The sequence below is a fragment of the Trichosurus vulpecula genome, chromosome 2 (genome assembly GCF_011100635.1).
Source record: "Trichosurus vulpecula isolate mTriVul1 chromosome 2, mTriVul1.pri, whole genome shotgun sequence".
In the NCBI taxonomy this organism is placed as follows: Eukaryota; Metazoa; Chordata; class Mammalia; order Diprotodontia; family Phalangeridae; genus Trichosurus; species Trichosurus vulpecula.
In genome coordinates this window covers 171,237,714-171,254,775 of record NC_050574.1, presented here as the reverse complement: position 1 = coordinate 171,254,775, position 17,062 = coordinate 171,237,714, and the positions used below count along the sequence as shown (strand labels likewise).

The window sequence follows — 17,062 nt, the reverse complement described above, 5'->3', positions numbered from 1 at the left end:
GTGTGGAGAGACTTGAGTCAGGGAAAGAAATTAAGAGCTCATTGAAAGACATATTAAGAGAGACATTTTAAGGGTGAACCAGGGTGCTGGCTATATGGGTAGAAGAAAAGGTGATAAAAAATATTTGTAGATAGAAATGACAAAATTTGGCAACTCCATCGAGAAACAAGGTGTAGCAATCTTAAAGAAATCTATGTGAAAAAAAAAAGAAATCTATGTGGATGCACAGGGAACTCAATGGCCAACTTAGTTTAAAAAAAATATACAGAGGAGAATGGCATTCTGACTGCATCAAAATATCCATAGCAGTACCTTCTATAGAAACAAAGAACTAAAAACAAAGTAGATGCACACTGAATGGGAAGTGGCTAAACAAATTATGGTGCATGAATATAAAGAAACACTACCACACTATAATAAACAATGAATATGAAGAGTTCAGAGAAGCACAGGAAGACATATGAACTGATATAGAATGAAATAAGCAGAATCAGGAAAACATACACAATGAACAGAATAATGAACATAAAAAGACAGAAAACATACTGGCATACTGGCTGCTGTATAAATTATAATAAACAAGTCTGGCCCCCGTTGGAAAAATGCCCCCACTCTCCTTCCTTTACAGAGGTATAATGGGTACAGAATATATAGCATACGCTGTCAGCCACAATGATATGTTGACTGGTTTTACTAAACTGACTTTTTTCCTCTTTCCTTTTTTTCTTTTTTATTATAGAAGATGACTCTCTGGGTGGGGAAAGGGATGTATTCATAAAAGAAAATATTTAAAATATGTAAAAATTAATATTAAAATGAGAGAGAGAGAGAGAGAGAGAGAGGTGATACAATGAAAAGAATACTAGATTTGGAGTCACTGTCCCTATGTTCAAATTGCTTAAATTCTCCGGGTCCCAAGTCCCCTTCAGTAAAATAAGGCAGCTAGACTAGTTGACCTCCAAGGTCCCTTCCAGCTTTAAATATGCAATCCTATGCAGCAACCATAAATAGCCATGGATGAATATATAAGAGGAATAGAATAAAGAGTGTTAACACCCAGGATGAGTTGAAGTTGTCAATGAATAAATATTAAGAACAATAAGAAAGGCTGCTTTTTAGAAAAACTATACTGGGGATGAGAGAAAGACCAAACAAACTGCTTTGGTAGATAGGTCACTGATTATGGATAGCAAAGATGGCAGAATTACTTGATACTTACTTTGCTTCTAGTTTTTTCCCCCCTACCAAGGAATAGGATTAAGAAGGATAGGATAGATAACTAATGAAGAGCTGAAATCAAAGATGAGTGAGGAGTTGCTAAGAGAGCAACTGTCTTAATGAGTTCATCACCAGGTGAGCTACATCTGAGGGCACTGAAGGAACCAGCAAATATAAATGCTGAGCCTCTATCAATGATCTCTGGAAAAACTGAAAAGAACAGAAGTACTACAGGGTCTGGAGACAGTAAGTTTTCCCTAACACCCCCACCCAATTTTCAAAACAAAAACAAAAAAAAAGCACAAGAAAGTAGTCTTTAAACGAGAGGTTAGTGAGTTTGATTTCAATTACTTCCACATATCTAGAAAATATTATTAAAGAGATGGGTATGAGCAGTGAGAAAGGGAAGTAGTGATCACTAGGAACCAACATAACTGCATCAAGAACAGACAGTGCCAAACTAAATTAATTTTCTTTCTGGACGAAGTTTCTAGATTAGTCAATCAGTGGAAAACCCTAAACATAATACACTGAGATTTTAGAACAGCATTTAACAGAGTCTGTCTTGAGGATCTTACGGACAAGATGAATAGATACGTGCTAGATGTTAGTACAGTTACATAAATTTGGAACTGGTTAAATGAATATGCCCACAGATTAGTGATCAATGGATCTATGCCACTGGGGAGGGAAGATATCCTACAAAATCCTACAAGGATCTGTCTTGGGAGTTGTCTCGCTTAAGATTTTTATCAGAATCTTGGATAAAAGCATAGTTAATATACTTATCAATTGACAGATGTCACAAAGCTAGGAAGGACCATTCCATGCTGAACAAGAGAACTGGGACCCAAAGTGATAGCTAAGAACAGCCAAATCCAATGTGATGAAATTTAATAATTACCAATGCAAAGACCTACACTTGAGTTCAGTCAGCTGTACAACAGCTGGACAACAGTTTATATTAAAAGTTTTAGTGAACTGCAAGTTCGCTATGAATCACAAAGCAGCCCAAATAAAGCTGATGCAATCTTAGGTTGCACTCATAGAAGAGTACTGTCCAGAATGAGGGAAATGATCATCCCAGCTATTCTCTGCATCCTGGTCAGACCACACCTGAAGTTATGGGTCTGGTTCTTGGCGCCGCATTTTAGGAAGCACATGGGCAAAGAAGAGCAAGTCTAGACAAGCGTGACCAGGGTGGAGTGAGAACTAAAGACCATGCCATAGAAGAATAACTAGAAATTTAAAATATTCAGGCTGGAAGAAGAAGAGGTAAGGTATATGTGGTAGCTATCTTCAAGTATGAAAGAAGAACTTAACAACAGGTACAAAATACAGGAAGGCAGATTTCAGTAAATCTGATAGAAGGAAAGATTAAGAATGACCCAGAAATGGAATGGGTTTCCTTGAGAGGAAGATAGTTGCCTATCACTGGATGTCTCCAAGCAGATGCTGGGCAATCCCTTTCTGGGAGGTGGGGGTCATAAAGAGGACCCCTGTGCAGAGACAGCTAGATTATACGACCTCTATGGTTCCTTCTGGAGCTCCTGACATCCTCTAATTCTGTTTGGGCAAACGATTAGTGGACTGAGGAGAAATCTACCAGTATTCATCATCTAGAGGCTTGTGTCCCTTGAAGCTACTTTGTATAGCATCTTCACAAAGATTGTGCCTTAAGGATAGCACCTTCCTAGACACAGGAACCTGAAATGAGCTTCCAGCCCTGAGAACTGAAGAGGTGACAGGGAGTTACTAACAGTCACCACTAGGTTTTGAACACATCCCTGCCATTTTCCCCAGCAAGAGAAGTCACTATCTAATCAACAAACATTCATTAAGTTCCTACTACGTGCCAGGAACTGTACTAAATTCTGGGGATACAAAGAAAGGCAAAATCAATGCCTGCCCTGAAGAAGCTCACACTCTAATACAGGAGACAACAAGATACACTGGAGATAATCAACAGAGGGAAGGCACTAGCATTAAGGAGGATTCAGGAAAGACTTCCTGTAGAAGGTGAGATTTTAGCTGAGACCTGAAGGCATCAGGGAAAGCAGGAGGAGGGGAATTAAAGAGAGAGCATCCCAGGGAGCATTACTTACTGTCTCGTGTTGTTTGTGCCGTCCTGGCATCAGTGGCTAAGAAAGGAAGAGAAAGAGCAGACTATTTATACAGTCTGTGTATTTCCTTCTCTCCTGCTTCCTTATTACCCCAAAGGGAGGAGCTCTGTGAATACACCAAGAACTCAGATCCCCAATGCAAGACTGATGGATCTATCTATTCTATAAAAAAAGGATTCTGCAGACTGACCTTTGAAGGACAGCTTCTAACCCGCCAGCTCTGACTTAGCCCTTGTCTTTTCCCCATCCCTCCTTCTAGGCCTTCCCTCTTTCTTCTTCTTTGTCCCTATTCACTCTGGTTCCTCCATTCACCTCTAGGCCCAGAACTCACGGAAAGCCACAACTGATGCCACGTTGAAGGACTGCATGGACCGCGACCTAGGAGGTAGCGACAGGCCGTATTCTTTTGATATGGCTCGCTCAACCTCCTCTACCCTGTATTGGGGGACACTGAATTCTGACCAGTAGTAGGCAATGACACTGCCCTCACTGAAAAGAGAGAAGGATGTGAAATAGTTAGGTCTGTCAATCAGTCAATTAAGCACCTACTATGTGCCGGGCACTGGAATAAACACTGGGGATACAAAGAAGGGCAAAACATAGTCCCTTCTCTCAAGGAGCTCACAGCCTAATGAGGGAGACAACATGTGAACAACTATGTACAAACAAGATGTACACAGTTGGGAGTAATCGATGGAGGGAAGTCACTAGAATTAAGATCTGTGTCGGCAGAAAGTAGGGTAAGGGTCCTTTCTCACATAGCTGGGCTCTGGACCCACCCAAATTAGGATCATTAATAGACCCTCAGTTCGTGCCCTGATTTCAAACCTCCTATCCTTTTCCCCAGCTCTCTGGACAGTCTATGCCCTCAAGAAAGTATGGCAGTGGATGTAGCCTCAGACATAGACTCAGGAAGACCTGAGTTTGAATTGTGCCTCAAACATTGGGTATGTTACTTACTTAACCTCTCTAAGTCTCAGTTTTCTTACTGGTAAATTAGGGATGATAATGGTAATATTTACCTCATAGGATGGTTGTGAAGATCTAATGAGAAGATACATAAAGCACTTTGGAAACCCTATGAGGCTCAGTAAATGTCAGCTATTATTATTACTGTTAATATTCTAGGTTCTCTTTAATTAGGCTTTATTAAATAATATCAGCCACTTGCATTTATGTAGAGCTTCAATATTTATAAAGTGCTTTCTTTTCAACAATCTTTACATCAGACTCTCAGAGAGGGGAAGTGACTTTGCCCACAGTGACATGGCTGAAAAAAGTCAGAGATCAAATCTGAACTCAGGTCTTCTGAATTCAAGTCTGGAACTCTTTTCACTATACCTTTCATCCCTGTATATGAGATTGTTTCCTTGTTCCCCTTGGGCTCTAGCCATCTGGTATCGGCTCATTTGCCATAGCAGAACCCAACCTGGGGCTAATTCAGTTCAGAATGACCCACTTGTATCCCCAAATGAGAATAAGGGTAAGGGCTCTCCTATGACTCAAATAACCCATACTGCCAATTTTCCCCAGGCCACCTAAATGGGAATTCTGGATGACTCCCACCACCCCCGTCCATTTGCAGAAGGGGCAGATAAACTCCCAAGTAAAGAAGCTCTTTGCTTTTTTCCTTTTGATCCTTTTGGCCCCATCTCCCATCTAGCCTCTACTCCCAGGACCTTACCTGAAAGCTGTTACTCCAGATTCTTTGTAGAAGGGCCCAAGGGTTGGGATTCCATTGTATAAAACCTTTAGCTGCCAAGGAGCACAAGGTGGACAAAGACAATGGAAGAAGAAAAGAGAAAGGTCACAGAAGACCCCAATGACTGGCTTGCAGATGCCCTGCATTTCATACCCACCACACCCAGGAACCCTATGTCTATTCTCAGACCCCTTCCCGCCCAGTGCTCTTGACAGACCAATACTCAACTCCAGTGTCACTAATGGGAATGAAAAGCCATAGAGGCAAGGCAGCGATGGCTCCTTGCCTGGAGAACTTCATCCTGAAAGAGGTGGCTTACCGCTTCCTTAACCTTGCTGGCCAGGTTCGCAAATTCTGTGGAGTTGGAATTCTCATAGGCATCTATAAAGTTCTCATTTGTAATCCTCAGGTAGCCATTGAAGAGTTTTGGTACCCGTGCATTCTGAGCTACAAGGAACCAAGGAAAGTAAAACAAATGAGAAGATTGGGGCTGTGCCTTCATCAGTCCATTATCTTAGACTCTCCCTCCATCAGTGTCCCACCATCATTATAAAATAAGGGGGATGGGCTAGATGGACAGTTTTAGCTCTAAGACATTTGTCCCTGTGTAGGCAATGCCAGGAGATGGGGCAAAAAGCAATGAGCCTATGTCTCTCACCCCTTATCCTATTACACCAGCTCTCTGGGGTCTCCTAGCTTAGACTCCAGAGTCCAGAGGAATCCAAGAAGGATGGAGCCCTAGACCAGAGCTATCAAACATGTGACTTCAAGTAAAGCCCAAACCAGATTAAAATGTAATTGAGAAATATTTAATAAATAAAAATACAATTAAACATAGATAATATTAATGTGTGGTTTTCTAAGTCAATATGTAGCCCATAGGGATCTTTATGTCTAAGTTAGTGGCCTCCATGTCTATTTGAGTTAAAGATCACAGTCAGACTACTAGTAATTATAACCTGCCCATCCCCAACCATTATCTTCCTATCAGACCACCACTCAGGCTTTCAATTCCCCCCACCCACTGACCACTTCCTCTACCTATTAGTATATTAATGGCACCTTTTCCTGTACTCACACTTAAAATGCCACACCAAGATTCCAACCATAAGGGATAACAGGAGGAAGAAGATCACCAATGCCAGCAGCACAATCCAGCGCTTGGGTCCTCGTTTTTCCACCTTCCTTGAATTGTTAGCTGGCAAGAACTCCACTCCTTCCTCAAAGCCATTTATATTCTAGAAGGGAGGAGGAAGAACCACAGAATCATTAGTTTCAATCCGGGAGCGCTTCAAGGTCATCTAAATCAACCCCCTCAAATTAGTAAGTGAAAAAACTGAGACCCAGAGGGGTAAAGTGAGTTTTTCCAAGAAATAAGTGTCAGTGCCAGGATTTAAATCCAGATTATCTGACTCTAAGGCAATTAGGTGGTGCAGTGGAGAGAGTGCCAGGCCTGGACTCAGGAAATCCAGCATCAGACACTTACTAGCTGTGTGACTCTGGACAAGTCACTTAACCCCGTTTGTCTTAGTTTCTTCATCTGTAAAATGAGCTGGAGAAGGAAATGGCAAATCACTCCAGTATCTCTGCTGAGAAAACCCCAAATGGTGTCACAAAGAGTTAGACACAACTGAAAATGACAATATGCACCAGGCACTGTGTTAATTATTGAGAATACAAAGAAAGGCAAAAGACAGCCCTTTCTTTCAAGGACAGAGCCTCAGGCACACCCATAGTTAGTGGGCATGACAAGGATCTAGCAATGGAAACTAAAGCGCAGTTCAGACAGGTAGGAAGAAAAGCAGAAGAAATCAGCTTACAAAAACCTAGAGAGGAGAAAGCGTCATGGAGAAGAGGGTAATCAGAAGTGTCCAAAGCTGCAGAGAAGTCAGGAAGAATGAAGGTTGAGAAAAGGTCACTAGATGTGACAAGATGCCATTGGTAACTATCACTAAATAGAAATTGCTCTCTCAAAGGTCAGCAACAATCTCTTAACTGCTAAATCAATTTTTCCCCTTAGTTTTCATCAGTCAAGACACGGCCAACAAATCCCCTAGTTTTTCTTCCCTTGGTCTTGGGGACATTAGTCATTCTTGGTTCTCCTGCCTTCTGAAGCTCCTTTGCAGGATCATCATTCATATTCTACCCCCTGAGCATCCCCTGGACTCTGTTCTGAGTTCCCATTTTCTATCTATCTCTTTTCTCTCAGTGATCTCACCACTTACCATGGTTCAATTGCCATCTCTAAACAAATGACTCCCAAATAGCTATAGCCAACCCTGAACTCTCTTCTGAATTCTCCTTTCTCACTTTCTTTTTTTTAATTGATTTATTTTTAGTTTACAAATTCAGTTCCACAAGCTTTTGAGTTCCAAATTTTCTCCCCCTCCCTTCGATCCTCCCTCCCCTCCCAAGATGGCATGCAATCCAAAATAGGTTCTACATATACCTTCACATTAAACATATTTTCATATTAGTCATGTTGTAAAGAAGAATTATAACCAATGGAATGAACCACGAGAAAGAAGAAACAAAACAAAAAAAAAAAGAGAGAGAGCAAATAGTTTCCTTCGATCTGCATTCAGACTCCATAATTCTTTCTCTGGATGTGGATAACTTTTTCCATCATGAGTCTCTTGGAGCTGTCTTAGAACCTTGCACTGCTGAGAAATTGCACTTTCAATCGTATTTATTTAGCACCTCTGTGCTAGGCACAGTGCTAGGTTTTGGAGATACAAGTACAAAGAATGAAACAATCCCTACTCACAAGAGGCTTTCAACCTAATGGGAGAGACAAATGCATACAAAAACATCTTTGGTAAAAATGTAAAAATAAAAATGTGTACAAAGTCATTAAATGTGAGATAGGGAGAGAATGCATTAGAGGTCGGTGGGAATGGAGGGGTCAGAAGATGGTATTTCACTGCATCTTAAAGGAAGAGAAGTACTCTGTGAGGCATAGAGTAAGAATGAAATGCCAGTCATGGGGAACAGTCCTTGCAAAGGCATAGAGATAGGAGTGTCATGTGTGACGGACAGAAAGGAAGGCTAGTTTGCCTGGTTTACAAAGTGCAGCCAGTGGGGATGGAAAGATAGGCTGGGGCCAAGCTATTAAGAGCCTTAGAAGCTAAACAGAAAACCACTGGAGTTGGATGAGTAAAGGAAACCGACAATCAGATCTTCACTTAAGGAAAATTACTTTGGCGCCCGAGTATAGGACGGACTTGAGTGGCGAGAGACTTGAGACAGAGAGGCCAATTAGGAGGCTGCTGCCATATTCTAAGCTAGAGGTGATAAAGCCCTGAACTAAGGTGGTACCTGTTTGAGTGGAAAGGAGTCATATTTGAGAGATGTGAAGATTGAAACGGCCAAGATCTGGCAACTTATTTCATATTCAGGGTGAGGGAAAGTAAGGAGTATAGGACAAAACCAAGATTATGAACCTGAGAGAAGGGAAGGATTGCAGTGTCTTAGACAGAAACAATAATATTGTTTAGTTGTTTTTCAGTCATGTTTGACTCTGTGACCTCTTTTGGGTTTTTCTTGGCAAAGATACTGGAGAGATTTGCTATTTTCTTCTCCAGTTCATTTTACAGACAAGGAAACTAAGGCAAACAGGGTTAATCGACTCACTCAGCTAGTAAGCTTCCAAGGCCAGATTTGAACTTGGGTTTTCCTGACTCCAGGCCCAGTGCTCCATCCATTGGATCACCTCGCCATCAGAAGGGTTTTTGGGTACACAGAAGGGTTTAGGGTAGACATATTGATTTTAAAATGTCTCTGGGAAATCCAGTTTGAAATACACAGACAATTAGCGATATGTGCCTAAAACTCAAAGGAAAGACTGGGGAAGTAAATACAGATATCTGGGAGTCGTCTACACAGAGATGATATGCAGATGACCAGATGGAAGCAGCTCCATGGGAGGCAAAGTGATCACCAAGAAAGTGAGTATAAAGGAAGGAACGGGCCTAGGGCAGAACTCTGACGAACACCCACAGTTAGGGAAGGGTATGATGAGGATGATGAGCCAGCAGAAGAGAGTGAGTAGGTGTAATACAACAGGTGGGAGGAGGACCAGGAGACAGAACAGTCATAAAACCCAGAGAGGAGGGATTCCAGGAAGAAGGTGATCAGTAATTTGAAATGGGTTGAGATGGGTTGAGAAGAATTAGGCCTGAGAAAAGATTATCAGATGTGGCAATTAAGAAATCTTCCAAAAACTTGGAAGAGGGCAACTTCAGCTGGAAGCCAGAATGCAAAAGTCTTCAGTAGTGAGAGAAGATGTTAGACATCTCCACCTGGATGTACTGTAAGCATCTCAAACTCAACATGTCCAAAGCAGAACTCACTTTAATATTTTCCTCCAAACCCTCTCTAAACTTCCCAAATTCTGTTGAGGCTACTCCTGTCCTTCCAGTCACCCAGGTTCCCACTTTTAGAATCATCCTTGACTTTTCCTCCATCCCAACTATCCTATCAATTGTTAATTCTTATTGATTCTACAGGGAGTTCCTAAAGTCTGGACACATAGGCAATTGACGACAATGTGGAGTTATTGCATGGAGTTCACGTGAATCTTGCAAAGCGCATCAACCTTTGCATCACAAATGATGGAAATCATATTGAAGATGTTATTTGTTAATATTCCAACTAAATAAAAATTTCATTCATTTCATTTCTTGAAAATATTAATTTTTGCCTATATGTCCAGACTTTAGGAACACCCTGTAGTTCTACCACATCTCTGATATCTGAGCTTCTCTGCACTCACCCAGCCTCTACCTTACTTCAGACTTTCTCTCCTGAACTCTCACATCACCATCTGCCTTTTGGACATCTAGAACTCAAAGGTAGATATCTCAAACTCAATATCTCCAAAACAGAACTCATCTTTCCCCTCAAATTCTCCCCCTCCAACCTTCCCTATTACTGTCAAGGGTATCGTCATCCTCCCAATCCCCTAGGCTCACAACACAGTGTCATCCTCAACTCCTCACTCAAACTCACCCCACACATCCTATCTGTTGACAACTTCTGTAATTTCTACCCTTACAACATCTGTAGTACATGCCCCCTTCTCTCCATTCACAGAGCCCTCACCCTCCCCTAGACTTTCAGAATAGCCATCTGATTGATTTCCCTGCCTCAAGTTTCTCCCTCACTCTACTCAGCTGCCAAAGTGAAAATTCGGACCATATTACCCCTCTCTTCTCAATAAATTCCAGTGGCTCTCTATTGCCCCCATGACCTGGTCCCTCCTTCCTACTTTTCTAATTTCCTTACACTTGATTCCCTTCCAGGTTCAGCAATACTGGCCTTCTTACTGTTCCTTGTGCACAACACCATCTCTCATTGGCTGTCCCCCATGCCTGGAATATTCTCCCCTTCTACCTCGTGGCTTCCTTTAAGACTCAGCTCAAATGCCACCTTCTGAAGGATTCCTTTCCCATTCTCTAAACCTTCCTCGAATGTCATTCTCCACCCTCTTCTAATGTCCTTATCTGAGATTGCCTCCTTTTATTTATTATATGTTACATATTACCAAGTAGATTACACTGCATATTTTGTATATACATAATTATTTGCATCTTGTCTCCCTCATTAGAACTTCCTTGAAGTCATCAACCATGGTTTTGCCCCTTTTTTGTATCCCTGAACTTAGTTTAGTGCCCTGGCATATAGTAGTGCTTCATAAGTGATTGTTGGCTTACCAACTGACTACAATAGCTTCCTGATTAATCTTCTTGATTCCAGTCTCTACCCTTTCCAATCCATCCTCCACACAAGTTCCAAATTGGTGTTCTCCCAGGAGAATACTGCACTCAGTATCAGCAACATTGTGCGATGATCAACTATGATAGACTTAGTTCTTTTCTCAGTAATACAATGATCCAAGATAAGTCCAAAAGACTCATGATGGAAAATACTATCCACATCCAGAGAAAGAACTGATTGAGTCTGAATGCAGATCAAAGTATACTATTTTCACTTTATTTTTGTGTAGTTTTTTTCCTTTTGTTCTGTTTCTTCTTTTACAACATGACTAATATGGACATATGTTTTACATGATTGTACATATATAACCTATATCAAATTGCTTACCATCTTGGGGGAGGGAGGAAGAAAATTTGGAAGTCAAAATTTTATATAAAAAAAGAATGTTAAAAATTGTCTTTACGTGTAGGAAAAAATAAGATACTATCTACCGGGGAGGAGGATGAGAAACAAATTGGTGTTGTCTAAACAAAGATCTGACCATGTCACTCCCTAACTCAAAAATCTCCAATGGATTCCTACTGTCTCTGGGACAGAAATACAAAACCTCACTCTGGCATTTAAGAACCTCCACAATCTGGCTCCCACCTACCTCTGCAATTTAATTTCATATTATTCCCATTTACATACCCTCCTTCACAGTCAAAATGACCTATTTGCTAAATTCCACACAAGAAATTTCATATCCTGCCTTTGCCAATTTCCAACGTCTATAACACACTAGTACCTTTTCTTGAGTTCATAGTCTGCAACTTCCACCAAAACACAGCTCAGGTGACAACCTCCTATGCCGGACTTTTCCTGATTCCTCCATGTATTAATATTTTCTCCCTTTTGAAATTACTTCAAATAACACTGTACTTACTTATCTGTGTATGTACTGTATCAGATCCCAAAAGGATGTAAGTTCTTTGAGGTGAGGGGTGGTTTTATTTTTGTGTTTGTGCCCCCAGCACCTAGCACAATGCCTGTTAGATAAGAATGTATTAAAATGAATTTGAAGACTAGTTTGGGCAAAGAGGCAAGGATGTGGGCAAGGGGCACACAAAAGTGAAGGATAGATTTGTCCCTGAAGTTACTGAACAATTTTCTCTATGGATCTCAAAGCCCTTTCGGAGACCTGCGTCTTCATCTATTGAGAAGAAAAAGAACAGAATGTATCATCCTCAGAAACAAATTCTCTTACTCTCAGAAATTCAAGTTCTCAGCTCCAACTGGAATGTAGCACATATTTACATTGTAGGTGAACCATGTAGGGAGAGGTGGACCCCAGCCAACACTTAACAAGCCAAAAGGAAAAAAGCTTTATGGTAACAAACTGGCTGTTCTGATTATCCTGTTTAGGAGCAAACTGTGTTGATTTTAACCCCCATTGTCCCAACAGAATTCAGCTTGAGAAGTAAAGCACAGAACTCCGTCCACAGGCCCCCATCTGAAAGAATGGTGAGAGGCGTAAAATGTGAAGATGTGAAAGACACTGACTGCGGGCACCTACCAGGGCCCCTGTAAAGGCAAAATCAAATAGAGTTGGGAGGCAAGGGCAGATGCAGACTGACTCATAAAGCCAAGGTCAGGAGGCATTTTCTAATGCTCAAGTCCATCATGTGTGGTACTAGGAAAGTCAATGGAAAGAATTACAGATTAGGGAGAAGAGGAGGAAGCACTTATTAAGTGCCTAATATGTATCAAGCATGTTACAATATTATCTCGTTTGATCCCCACCACAACTGTTTGAGGTCGGTGCTATTATCTGGGAGTCAGAAGGCCTGGGTTTGAATCCTGCTTCTGTCACTTACTATCACGGGCCTCAGTCTCCTCTTCTATCAAAAAGAGGATTTGATGAGCTTGACGGTCCCTTCAGGCTCTAAATCCATGGTCCTGTGCCCAATAGTACAGGCTCTTTCCTGCCTCTCCTGCCCCAAGAAGCCTCTGAAGATTTTACACGCCCTTAGTTTGAAGCATAACCAGGGCTATGCACCTCATGTCCAGACTTGGCATGCCTCTCCAGGTTGTCTAGACAACCACATCAAAGCAGTCCAGGTAAATCCCCAGGATGGGGATCCAAGATGCTGAATCAAATCTCTAGTGCCACTGGATATTGCAATACCCTCAGATCCATGAAAAGATGCAAAAATAATGTCTTATCTCATTGAACACTAGACAAATACCCAGCTACCCACTAGGGCAGTATGACCTGTATAGGGGAATGGGACACTGGAAATAATATTGCCACCACAACGATTACCAGCACCACCACCACCACCACCACCACCACCAGCACCACCAGCACCACCACCACCACCTGACCACCACCACCACCACCACCACCACCACCACCACCACCACCACCTGACCACCACCACCACCACCACCACTACTACTACTACTACTAAAACCTAATATGTATAGAGCACCTTTCCATCCATTACATCTCATTTGATATTCACCACAATCCTGTGTTTTTGGCAGGACATCTAAGCTTCTAGAAGACTAACTGGTTTGGGATTTTGTAGTCCCCCAGTGCCTTGCACAGGCAAGTCCTTGCAAATGCTTGCCAATTTGAAGACCATTATCGTCATTTTTACAGATGGGAAAAACAAGGCTCAGAAATTAATTTACCCAGTAATTTACCTTGCTCAGAAACTAAAGCTCTGTGGCTAGCACTAAAACAAGGTCTTCATCTGGTATTCTTTGTAATACAGCAGGAAGGGGGAAAGCTATTCTCTCAAAAGGCTCAAAGAGAAAGGATGGGGTGCTAGGAGGCAAAGCTCTGTTTCAGGAATCCTCACCACAGCAGAACCCTGCAGGTTCCTCAGGTTTGGGATACTGCGTCTCTGCTCTGAAACCTGAGCTCAAGAGTTCAAGGTGGGTGAACCTGAATTCTGCATCTGCACTGGACTGTAAAGATCTGTTTAATTAATAACTAAGTTGTCTGCCTCTACATCGTAGGCTGCTTTTAAATTTTATATTAAAAGAGTTGGAGGGGCCTTTACAAATTCTACCTCCTCCTTTTATTGACAGGAAAGTAGATTCAGTTCTTTCTAGCACATCACTCAATCAATCTCTCCACAGCCCCCCTGGAGGAAGTGGTAGGTTGGATAGTTCTCACCCAACTCTGCTTAGTAGCACATACAGAACAACTCCACCCACATCCAAAAGTTAAGAGAAGAGATACTGCACTCGTGCACAGGCCCACACATGCATACACAGGGAGGACCCACCTGCCACAGATATACAGAGATAAAGCCCAGAAAGAAAACTAGAGGCCCAGTGGGTCTCTAAGAGGACTCTTACAAGGCTGGCTGAGATTCTCCGCCAGTAAAGTAGAAGCAGATGAGCAGAGAAGTCAGTACATTGCCATTCCCATCCAACTTCCAAATTAGGCAAGAAAAGCACAGCTATAGTTGAAGAAAATGATCAGAAAGTTGGGGAAGAGGAATGTGGGGAACTAGGTGGTGCCATAGTGCACAGAGTGCCTGGCCTGGAGTCAGGAAGACTCATCTTCCTGAGTTCAAATCCAGCCTCAGACACTTACCAGCTGTGTGACCCTGGGCAAGTCACTTAACCCTGTTTGCCTCAGTTTCCTCATCTGTAAAATGAGCTGGAGAAGGAAATGGCAAACCACTGCAGCATCTCTTGCAAGAAAACCCCAAATGGGGTCACGAAGAGTTGGGCAGGCCTGAACAACAACAATGTAGAGGAATCAATCCATCAACTAGTACTTAGTGTCCAGGAGCTGGGGATACAAATATAAAGAATGAAATAATCACAATGTGCTTACGACCTACTGGGAGTGACAAGTACATATGAATATATACATCGAACGAACTTAAGAAATACACATATATACACGTATACATATGTGTACACACACACACATACACACAGTAGTTCAATACAAGACCATTTGGGGGAGAAGCCCCTGCCAGGTGGGAGAGGTTGAGAAAAGGCTTCATGAAGAAGGTGCTTGGGATGCATTTTAAAGGAACAAAGAGACTCTATTGCATGTATGTGTGTATGTGTAACACCAAGCAGGGTGGGACTTTTTGCTGTTTTTTGTTTGAGTGCTTCTCAGCACTAAGGCAATCGAGTGCCCTTGACTGAGTCTTGCCTTTATTTCCATCAAGAGTCTTTGATTGAATCGGGAGTCTTTGCTGACCTGCCTAAGTCACAAGAAAGCCTAAATCACATGCGTTTGAGTCACATGGTTGTGATTCCCTCTGACCCTGAAGAAGTGTATATATACTCTGAGGTTGGTGTTTTGGGGAGGGTTTTCACTAACTGGAAGAGTGGTCGCATGGTTTGGCCAGACGAGCCTCTGGGTAACTGTTAAGAGCCCCCCGGCTTTGAAAACCCAGATGTCAGTGCTTCCCTCTCTGAAAACTATGTATTGTGATTTGGTCAGACAGAAAGAAATCTGTCTGTTGATTTGTGTTATTTTGCTCTGTTTTTAATTCCTGTTTGTGTTTTCTCTGAAAGTTCAGGGTGCTGACTTTTCCCCCTGAATTAAGTGAATGATATATGTATTTTTAATTAAAGTAAGATTGTTAACCCCTTAAAATTGCTTTCCTTAGAAAAGCAGATCAAAGAACCTGTGCTAGCAGCCCTCTTGTGTGCTGGTGTTATTGGCCTTACACAGCCACAGTAGCAGCGAGCAGCATTGTTGTTATAGTATGTATGTAGTATGTATATGTATTTATTAACTTTATATTTATTCTGTATATATTTTGTATGTACTTGTTTCCTCCATTAGAATGTAATCTCCTTAAGGGAATGATTGTCTTTTGCCTCTTTTTACACCCCCAGCGCTTAATATGGTGCCTGACACATAGTAGGTGCTTGATAAATGTTTATAATTTTATGGTTCTATGGTTTGAGTAGGGATCATTTCATTCTTTGTACTTTTATCTCCAGCCCTAGAATAGTGCCTGTCATTTAATAAATACTTATTGATTTGATTGACAGATCCATAACTTTCTGGTCATTCCCTCCAGTTATTTATTGCTGTTCTGCCCACCTTCCAGGAATTAGGATGAGGGTGACAGTATCTTGACCTCTTTGCCCACCTGCATCTCCTTTACCAGAGGAGTGGCATAAATCTCGGCAAACACCAAAGGATCCCTCTTGTATACTCATTTACCCCAGTAAGTGACTTGTTCAAGATCAAACAGCTAGGGTCTGAGCCAGAATTCCAACCCAAGACTCCTCACCACTAATCCAGCGTTCTTTTTATCTCTCTTGGCCTCAGTCTTTTTCAATCAAACATAAAATGGTTTGAAGAGATTTGTGCTGAGTTTGAAGGGAATCAGGGAAGACAGAAATAGGGAGGTATTTCAAGCATGGTAGGACAACCAGTGTTAAGGAACAGTCAGAAGATAGAGTGTTATGTTCAAGTCACAGCAAGGACAGTTTTGCTGAATTACAGAGTATCTGGAGGGAAGTAAAGTATAAGGAGACTGAAAAGGGAGGAAGGAGTTTAGCCACAAAAGGGAAGAGAGATTTAGGATGATAGCTAGTGGAGGTGACAGGATGAAGTGAGGGTTTTTTAAGGACAAGGGGGACTTGGGTGTGTTTGTAGGAAGCAAGGAAGATTATTAGGGGAGAGAAAGAGACAGAGAGAAAGATAGGGAGAGAGAGCAAGGAAAAAGGGAAGGAGAGGGAGAGAGAGAAGGAGGGAGGGAGGGAGAATGAGCAATCTGCTAGAGAAGACGAGATGGAATGGAATCAGTGGTGCATGTTGATGGGTTTGCCTTGGTAAGAAGGGCCATTTCTTCGTGTGAGACATTAGCAAAGAAAGAGATAGTGGGAAAAGACATCTGAGTGTCATGAGGGGAAAAGGGGGAACTCTTGGTGAGTGGCTTCATTTTTTTTCAGTGAAGCATGAGGCAAGGTCCTCAATGGAGAAGTAAAATAAAGGGATATCATAGAAGGCATTAGGAAATATGAAAAAGTTTTGAATAGCTGATGTGGTGAATTTGTGAATTGATTAGGGAAATTTAAAATGATTGCTTTGCAGCAGTGAGGGCCCAGTTAAGATTAAGCAACATAAATTGGTTGTGGACCTCATCTGCATGCTTTCATTGTCTTCTCCAGCTTCGTTCAACATGTGAATAAGAATGAAGGCACTGGATGAGGAGAGTATCCAAGGTTGGCATTTGGTAAGAAGTAACTGCAATAGGATGGGGCGAAATGGATTCAAGGGGAAAGGACGGCTTAAAGTTGAAGAGATTCATCAAAGAGT

General features: G+C 41.8%; 1 protein-coding gene across 1 annotated transcript in view; it reads right to left on the bottom strand.

Annotated features, from left to right (window-relative positions):
* The window catches only part of ST14 (ST14 transmembrane serine protease matriptase), a 68,671-nt gene that overhangs the window by 18,296 nt on the left and 33,313 nt on the right, over window positions 1-17,062 (bottom strand). The window contains exons 2-6 of the mRNA XM_036743993.1: window positions 6,122-6,281; window positions 5,363-5,490; window positions 5,026-5,096; window positions 3,673-3,830; window positions 3,324-3,359 (exon numbers count right to left, since the gene is read on the bottom strand). Coding sequence (XP_036599888.1) covers window positions 3,324-3,359; window positions 3,673-3,830; window positions 5,026-5,096; window positions 5,363-5,490; window positions 6,122-6,281 — 553 coding nt within the window. The remainder of the gene's footprint in view (window positions 1-3,323; window positions 3,360-3,672; window positions 3,831-5,025; window positions 5,097-5,362; window positions 5,491-6,121; window positions 6,282-17,062) is intronic.